The 9122-nt window shown below is 43.6% G+C and overlaps 1 protein-coding gene across 1 annotated transcript; it reads right to left on the reverse strand.

The window, feature by feature from the left end:
• Positions 1 to 479: 479 nt before the first annotated feature.
• Positions 480 to 8914, reverse strand: MIDN (midnolin). Its single transcript, XM_077476047.1, has 7 exons — positions 8630 to 8914; positions 7525 to 7612; positions 7378 to 7440; positions 5730 to 6083; positions 5437 to 5572; positions 4011 to 4280; positions 480 to 2741 (listed from the first exon to the last, which is right to left on the reverse strand). The coding sequence occupies exons 1-7, from the start codon at positions 8824 to 8826 to the stop codon at positions 2491 to 2493; spliced, it is 1359 nt and encodes a 452-aa protein (XP_077332173.1). The 5' UTR covers positions 8827 to 8914; the 3' UTR covers positions 480 to 2490.
• Positions 8915 to 9122: the final 208 nt, after the last annotated feature.

Genomic DNA, 9122 nt, shown 5'->3' on the forward strand with positions numbered 1-9122 from the left:
AGAAGACGCAGTAAGTATTGGATATGGAACAAACAAACAAAACCTACACCTTTTCTCTGTTGAAGACTGGACCAACCTACTTCACGTTGTTGGGGGGGGGGGGGGGGACAAAGCGATCATCAAGCAGATCCGAGAACACACAATGTGCCGAGACAGACAAGACACATCAGCACTAGATAAGAAAAACCCATCAACACGATGTTGCCAATAGTAACCATTTCCAAACCCTAATGGTTTCTAGGGACTATACAGATACTTTCCCTTCATCAGTTTTTCTAAACAAAGAATAAAATAGATGCAAAATGAGCGAGACTATGGGGGGGGGGGGGGGGGGGGGGGAGAGAACCCACACACTGTATACACATACACACACACAGATAGCACTTGGAACACCAATCCCTATACTTTGATCAGTGAACCAAGCTTATAGCTTTTAAGACTATTCAACCACAAAAGAGAAAAACATCACAGTACATTGGTCCAGCTACATTTTTCTTTAATTTGGAGAAAATGTCTACTTGGAGTTTACATTTTTCCTGGTTAGTGTATTTCCATTTCAGGCTGCATAAGGATATATGCCCCATCATATGTCCTCCCTCAGTACTAAAAGATAAACAGCATCCATCCCTGGCTATAGGGGGCAGTCCTGAGGTACAAATGTACAAAACCAGAATTTAAAAACCATATAAAAAACAAAAAAAAAACAAATTTAAATTAAATAAATAAATGCAGCTTCTGTGCAAATGAGGGCTTATTGATTGCACTGAAAGCTCCAGAAGAGCCCATACTCCTCAGGAAAGGAGGACATTCCTCATATACAGACTCATGCACTCAAGATCAAGTCACTGCTTGGAACACACTATGGCAAATACATGAGACATGACAGTTCACATATTGTAAAATGTTAATACAGAGAGGGGGGGGGGGGGGGGGGGAGAAGGGAAAAAAAATAAAATATATACTCGGGGTTATTCCAAATTAAATCACATTAAAAACACAAAAAAAGGATTTATAAAAACTGAAGAAAACATACAATGAACTGTTGCCCTTTGCAATCATATTCCATGTCTAATGCTCACTCAGGTTAAAGAATGAGAGCAAACATGCAATTGATTTCTAGGCTTAACGTTATAGTTTCCCCTTTACTACAATTTTAGTAAATCAGCACAAAGAACCTAGCAGTAGATCAAGGAGTGTGGTTTCTACTAAGCCCACGTCTTGCCTCTTTTCAGGCTGGGTTAAAGGACATTACCAGCCCACTCAACTGTTATCGAAATCACTGTCAGGATTGGGTAAGTAGTATAAAAAAAAAAAAAAAAAAGTCAGAGGGGCCCCAAGCCTGATCTGTCGGTGTTGCAGAATGTCAGTACACACCACCTCTTCCTGCAACACCCACAAGTGAGGGGAGAAGCATACTAACAATTCTCACGCACAGACTGCCAGGAAACATACCTCGTACACAGAACTGAGAGTACGTCACTGTAGGCACAGTGAATGCAAGACAGAAGAGAGAACTAACAGTGCAGAGAGGAAGAAAGGGAAGAGAGAGATTGTACCAATAGAATTGACAGAGCTCATTTCCCTGACATCAAATAACAGAATATATACAACTCCAAGAACATTTAATAAAAAAAATAAAAATAAGAAAAAAAAACAAAAGAAAAACAACCAGTTTCATTCAGATAAAACAGAAGTCCCAAAACGGTTGATCTGGAGACAAGGCAATAAAAATAATAGAAAAAAAAAAAAAAGTCCAACATGTGAGGTAAATATGATAAAATGTAGAAAGCTTGGACACAGCAAAGGATGCTGCCTCCCTCCCTGCTACTGTCCCCACCACATGAATATTAAAGGGTGGGGTGGATGAGGGCCACAGCATGCAGAACAGGCCAACCCAGAACCAGTCATAGGAGGGACAGAACCCCACAGCATAATACATTGATGCTACATATGACAATAACGGTGATGATTCCGGATGAAGAATTGTAGACAAGTCCCTGGGTTATCCCCATCCCACGTAATTCCAAAGTACTAAGTCCGAAAGAGGCAGGTGTATCCTGAACAGCAGCATGTCTGAGGTTCTGTCCCAGAGCAGGTGAGTTCTGAGATATATTCCCAGGCCCTGAATGTTCCCTTCTGTGCATTCTTGTGTTGTGTTAACTGGTCCGAGAGTAAGGAGGTTTAATGCCACCTCAAAAACAAGAGTGTGCCTTATTGCTTTCACACTCCACAACACAGATACAATCCAAGCCTTTAGCGCTCCCAAATTAAGCGTTTAAGGCAGACAAAATTTTGTAATTCTTTTATTATTCAAGTCCAAGAAACAAAAAAAAAAAAACTAAGTTAGCTTGACCACTTGAGGAGTTTTCCTTAGTCAGTCAACCACAATTTTTGTTTATCCAATGCTAGTTTCATGGTCCTCTTGGCCTTTACACAGCCCCCTGTGAAATTCTCTCTTGGAGAGAATCAAGTAGGATGCTGTGGTAGGTCTTACGCCACCAGTTCAGCCTTGACATCTGGCTTCCATAGGGAGTCCTCAAAGTCAATCTCCAAGGTGCTTTCTCCACTGGACATGCTGCTGTCACTGTTGGTCCGACTAGACTTTCTAGTAGGAAGCCCCGGATAGGGAGCTCTGGAGTCTCTCAGTGCCTTTCGCCGCAGTTTCTTTTGATGCATAAGCAACTGCAAACGTTCCACTTTACAGCGAGTGGCCCTGTTTTCTGTTTGTCGCAAAGGGTCCCCTATAGAGGAGAAAAAAAAAAAAAAAAAAGAAATATAAATGTACACATTTACTAGTGAAATTAAACCACTGGAAGCAACATACACAGCTGATTATACAATGAATCAGCAAGATAATTTAGGACTGAAAAAAAAAAAAAAAAAAAAAAATATTGCCAAAAAAGGTCAAATCCAAACCACAAAATTAAAAGCAAAAAAAAAAAAAAAGGGGGTACACCACCCCTTAAAATGATGGCCTTTCAGTGAAATAGTTAAAGCATCCTGCGGATTATCAGCTGCACACAGGCCCTGAATATTTTATCATGAATCTCCCACAGCTTCCTGCTGTATAATGGGATATGCTCACCCCTCCCACACTCAATCGCTCTTTGTTCTCAAACACAAAACACAGAATGAAACTGGCCAGATGCATGCAGACCCTCCCCCCCTTCCACCCACACCCTCCCTGAAGGGGGTGGGAGGTCCTACTCCCAGGGTCTGTCTAGTAATACGCCAACTATGGGAGAAAAAAAAAAAAAAGTGAGAATGTGCAAGCTGTCTTCCAAACAAGACGATTTTCCCAGAAACTGCCACCATGTCGTCTAGTTTAAACACACTGTACCAGAAAGTAAGCAGTCATATTGTCCTACTTCTACACCCCCACAATCCCTTGTTGTGAGCATGTATATTCCTCCACCTTATTGAGCACACATATTTTAAACAAGCAGGAAACAAAAAAAAAAAAAAAAAAAAAAAAAAAAAAGGTGGAAATGCCTGATTTGACTATGTGTAGGTCTTTTTTAATCTATTAGCATTTACTTGGGGGAGGAGGCACAGGCTTAATCTTCTAAACACACCTACAGACTATGGATGGGGGTTGCAATATCATTGTGAAGTCTTCAGTTTGTGAAAAGGCCTTTGTCAAGGGCACTCCCCCATGCCCATCTGCAGCCAAGTGAACAAACATAGGCAGGGGCTCCCACCTCCATGCACAAACAAGGCAACTCAAAGTACTGGTCAAGATACAGTCCTTCTGTTTAGAGTAGTTGTGAGCAACCTCAAAAACAAGGCCACAAACATCTATAGGGCCCTCCTGCACAGAAAACAGCTTGATATTTTAGTAGTACTGTTTCTTCTTTATAGCAGATGATCCAATTAGATGGGACCTACTGTGAAATGCTATTGGCTACTTTTTATAAAACCTGGTGCTGATGACTAATAAGTTGTAACTGCAAAGGCAGTTATTTCTGGAGCACAGCAGAAATCAGTTCTCGCTTGTGTTAATTACTTACCAATGGGCTTGTACTGGCGAGCTTGGGGCTTGGAATGTTCTGCAGAGTGACTGGTCTGCTGTGGGGCACTGGATGTAGAAGGAGGAGAGGTAGCCTTAGTGGTCTTTGTTTCAGATGCACATTGAGAGTGGCAACGGAGTGCAGTGAGGGAGGGTGGTATGCCCTGGTAGTGGCGGGTGGCGCTTAGCAGGTCATTCAGAATCTGCAAGATTGTACCAATGTCCCTGCGAGGTCGCCCTGTACTGTCCTGGCAGTGGGGATGCAAAGTGCCTACATAAAACAAAAAAACAAAGTGTTTTAAGTGGTGTTAAATAAAATGGCAGACAATTACACACCTAGGTACGATAACACAAAAAACTGTATATGACTTAATACATACAAAATGACCAGAATCTAAAAAAAAAAAAAAAAAGTACATCCAAACCACAGAAAATCTTACAGTGCTGGAAACTTTGGGTATTAGAGCCCCCATGCTTGGAGTTTAAAGCTCCATACACACTATCAGATTTTCTGCTGATTTTTATCTTCAGATTTACCAAAACCATGTAGTGCAAGGGCCTGCCTGAATGCATACAAATTGAAACTCCTAAGGTTTGACCTCATATGGTTTTGGTAAATCTGAAGGAAAAAAAAAAAAAATTAAATCAGCAGAAAATCAGATAGTGTGTATGGGGCTTGACTGTCAGGATTCACTATTCTACAGATGTAGCTGATAAAAAAAAAAAAAAAAAAAAAAAAAAAAAAAAAAATTAGGTATGGGTCAAATCTTTGGCTCAAGTTAGCAGCCAGACAACAAGTATTGCCAATGGCTTCAGTACCTTGAATCATTAACTTAGAACAAGTATGCAGGAGTTTGAGTCACTGACTTGGTGCAAATCAGAAAAGTAAAGTATTGAAACAGGGTTCTGTAATCAGTAACCAAAGGCTGCCATTACTGACCACTTCACTTAAATTCAGAATACTTTAATCCTCAATTTCCCTTTGGGATTAAAAAAAGTATTCGGAATCCTGGTGAAGTCAGTAATGGCAGCCTCCCAATTTCTCAATGCACATTTTTCAAAGATACTACATAAAATGCTCAGGATTTGCGGAAATGTTGTACCATAGGCAACCATAAAAAGCATTCGGCCTATACGCCAATAAATGTAAAAGTCTATGGTTATTTGTTGCATACAATTCCCAAGTTAAAAAAATAAATAAAAAAATTGAAATCACTATAATGGTATACGCTGATTTAATCAGGATGCCTTGATATAGGAATAAAGGTCTTCCTGCCAGCACAGTCCCAGATTAAACAATAGAGGGCAGACCTTTCTGCATTGTCGGTATTACTTATGCGTTTTGTCCAGTGTGTGTATCAGCAATATATTGCAGCTTAGTCTCTGGACAAATTGAGTGTTCTGTATTTAAAAGAGCAAGTGCCTACCTGAAAAGGTCCCTGAGAAGACACCAGGAGCATGGTTGACAAAGCTCTCTATTATGGCCCCAGGCTTTCGAGGTCGTCCAGATGGAGCAGGACTAGACCCTTCACTACTTTGACCATTTCTACTGCGTTGTACCTGCTGAATAAAGACAGAAAAGGTTTTCTTTTTAACCTGAGTCCATACAAGGGAGGTTCACATTACAAGCAGACAAAAGGCATTGGAAGCCATTATCTTGGCATGAAACTTTTTTTCTTAAAACAATTTTTTTTTTTTTTAAACGCCCAAGTATGCTTACCTCTGTACAGGGCGATACAGTCACACCCTCTCCACGCGAGTGGTAGATACTGTTGGTAAGGGAAGAGGTGTGGGGTGCATTGCAGTGTGTGGATGTAGCTGGTGTTGATACAGAAGGCTGGGAAGAACCCTGTGCACAACCTGCCAGCCTGGAGAAGGCAGGGGCCGCACTTGTATGGAGGGTACGAAAGTGAGGGGCCGAGCTGTGTTCTGTCCCTCTGGTGAATAAATGGCGATGCTGAAGGTGAGACCCCCCTGCTTGCTGAGGGGCCAGCTGGAGTTGTACAAACATCATGTGATCGCCAACACGAAGGGCTAAAGTGAGAGGGGATCGTCCAGACAAGAAGTCATTCACCTAAAAATAAAGCAAATTGCACATAAATTCTGTTGAACCAACCCCGATCTCTACATTACATTAGATATGAAATAAACTCTTGAGAGGAGCACTGAAACAGGACATAGTCGCAGCCAACCTAAAAACCCAAGAACTGTATCTACAAATTAAAAAAAGGATACAGATCATCTGTACCATTTTCTATAACATTCGCTAATGGGTACCTCAAGCCCCACTGAAATTATGTGAATTCAGATCATACCTTTGATCAGATTTGTGTAAAATATCAAAATTATGTAGGAAAAAACAAAAAAACAAAGGCATGATTTCATTCCCCACCCTAGCAGAGCACTCTTTCTACTCGCCCTTCCTTCAATCACACCCTTCCATACTAGGGCCAAATGAGGCAGGATTCAGTTAACCTACCAGTAGACTTAATACTTGAATCTCTATTAAAGAAACAAAAACGGTTTCACCAGATGGATGAGTGACACTGGCAAACAGTCTACATCTACAAGGTGGTTTATGACAGCCTACTGATCCAGAGCTCACAGAAAACGAGCTGCACAGAAGCAGTGCACCATCACGACTCAATCATACAAACAGTCATGCATTCAGCTCAGCTCCCCTCCCCCACGTCACGACTCTCCCCCAACCATCGCCACCCCTGCATCACTGGACAAAGAGCAGAACATTAACCCTGTGAGAGCTGAAGATAATACAAAAACAGACCGTCTATGACAGGTACAGGATGTACCAGGATTATATGAAAGAAAGAAAAAAAAAACCCACACATACACAAATCTATGCACACAGCTACTCTCCCGGTTTTATCAGTCTGCTCTCTCTGACTCACCCCCTTCCAGCCCACGCCTGCAGGAACAGCTAAAAATAGCAGAGTCCAGCAGGCAGTCAGGAGAACAAGGCCAAGGGAGGGGGCACTCAGGTACACAAATGGGAAGGATTTATAGGGTAGGAAGGTCCAAAGTGCATAGAGACTTCAAAAGCTTTCCTAAAACACACCAGAAGCTTAATGTACTTAAAAGGCCGATATAAAACCCCGCAGACAAGCAAATCGCAATCTTACAATATTCTTAAGGCAGTCGGAAGTATGCGGCTTTAAGAAACCAAAGTAGCAGAACTACACAAGGGAGGGGATGGGAAGAAAAAGTCACCACCTCCCAACACCATCTGATTAGCAACCAGTTCGTTTGTCTGTAGGAGAGGCACAATCTGCGTCAGAGAGTGCCTGGTGACACCACACCGAATAAACCCACTTCCCCGCACCCCTCCCCCCACTTTTCTAACTAGTCACCTGTGACTCCGTCAGACTCTCCAGGGCTTGCATCACAGACTGCTCCGGGCGGGACATCTGGGACTATGGGGAAGAAAAAAAAATGCTAGTTAGCACCCTACATGGCTTCATCACCTGGCCTACAACACATCAGATGGGTATCCTTACCATGAGTCCCGCTTCCACCGTAGGAAGGAGTGTTAGCCTGCTCCCGTCTGAAAGCCCCAAATCCTGAAGTTTTCCAGCACTCAGCGGCCTGTAGGGAGCAGAAAGCTTAGCGATGAGACAAACATTCCAAAAGAAAAAATCTCACAGCAGACACACAGCAACACCACCTATTTCTGTTAGAGGGCGAAACACTAAAGAGTCACATTGGTGGCAATTAACGGGTTATGACTAGGCCACTTTGGGTGTGTGTGTGGGGGGGGGGGGGGGGGTTGTGATGATGTCATCAGTGCTAGTGCCTGCCTGTGAGCACTTACTGGAAGTGGGGGTAGCTGGGGCCATCCTGGGGAACAGACAACACGGCACATCCTCTCTACGGAAAAAGGAAATGCCTTTGTTGAGCTAGAATAAAAATCGCCAGCCCAGATCGGTCAGAGGAAGATCTGCAGAGACACAGCTGATGGGAAAGGTTACGAGTTGCCCCTCTTAGATTGGGAGCTCTAAAAGGGAGCAGAGTCCTCTGATCCCTACTGTATTAAATTAGTACTGTCTACCGTCATGTTGTAAAGCGCTGCGTAAACGGTTGACACCATATAAATCCTGAATAATAATAACGATGACATCTACTCATACAGGATATAATAATAATAATAATAATGACGACGTCTACTCATGCTCATTATTATGATGCAGGATTTATAGAATGACGATGAGTAGACGGGACAGACGTAGGGCCCTCCAGGGATCTGTGAATACAGGGACAATAGAGGAAACCCAGGCTGATCGCCCTCTATGGACATGGAGCTTGCCCAGGGTGGGAGGCAGCCATGGTGGGTCTTAGTAGACAAAGACCTGTCTCCCCAGGGGTGCAGAACAAAGGGAACCCTGGGACACAGTGCAGTAAAGCTTAATTATCTAGGGTCACCCATCAAATTCCACTCCTTTGCCTGCCAGCCTCCCACACACAGCTTTACAAAAAAAAAAAAAAAAACCTGGAGCAGCTGTGCTTTCTAACCAATCAGCTCCCTGCGTACGTTTGCTCCGCTAAGCCTCGAAAAATGAAAAGCACAAGCCTATTGGCTGGCTGGCTTCCCCGCCCCGCACTTACGTTTCCCGGTGCAGCAAGGTGAGCCGCTCCTTGGGCACCTTGAGCCGTTGTGAAATGCGCCGCTTCAGTCCGTCCACCGTCTCCTCAGCCGGCACGGAAAGTTCATAGCGGGTCCCGGTGGTGCTGTGGATTTGTAAATTCATGAGAGCCGCTCGGTCTCCGTTATTAAAGCCCCGGGCATTAAGCTGCTGCTCCATCCGGGGAACGTTCTCCAGCTCTGTTCAGCTCCGGCGTAAAACTAACACATAAAGTTACACGAGCTCCCTTCACCAGAGCTGCGCCTCTCGGTCACGCCTTCTAACCAATCCGAACGGCCTTTTCGCCTTCCCCTTCCCCACGTGCCGATAACGTGACCCCCCTCCTTTGTGACGTCTCTCCAATCAACTTTCAATCTACGGCTAAGAACACCGTCCCGCCCCGCCTCCCCCACTTCCTCGTGGCCGCGCCCACCCGGCCATTCATAATAAATTGGATTTATAACAAAGAGAACCGG

Source organism: Lithobates pipiens, unplaced genomic scaffold (assembly GCF_037356315.1).
Source record: "Lithobates pipiens isolate NorthernLeopardFrog02 unplaced genomic scaffold, aLitPip1_a1.2 Scaffold_13, whole genome shotgun sequence".
In the NCBI taxonomy this organism is placed as follows: Eukaryota; Metazoa; Chordata; class Amphibia; order Anura; family Ranidae; genus Lithobates; species Lithobates pipiens.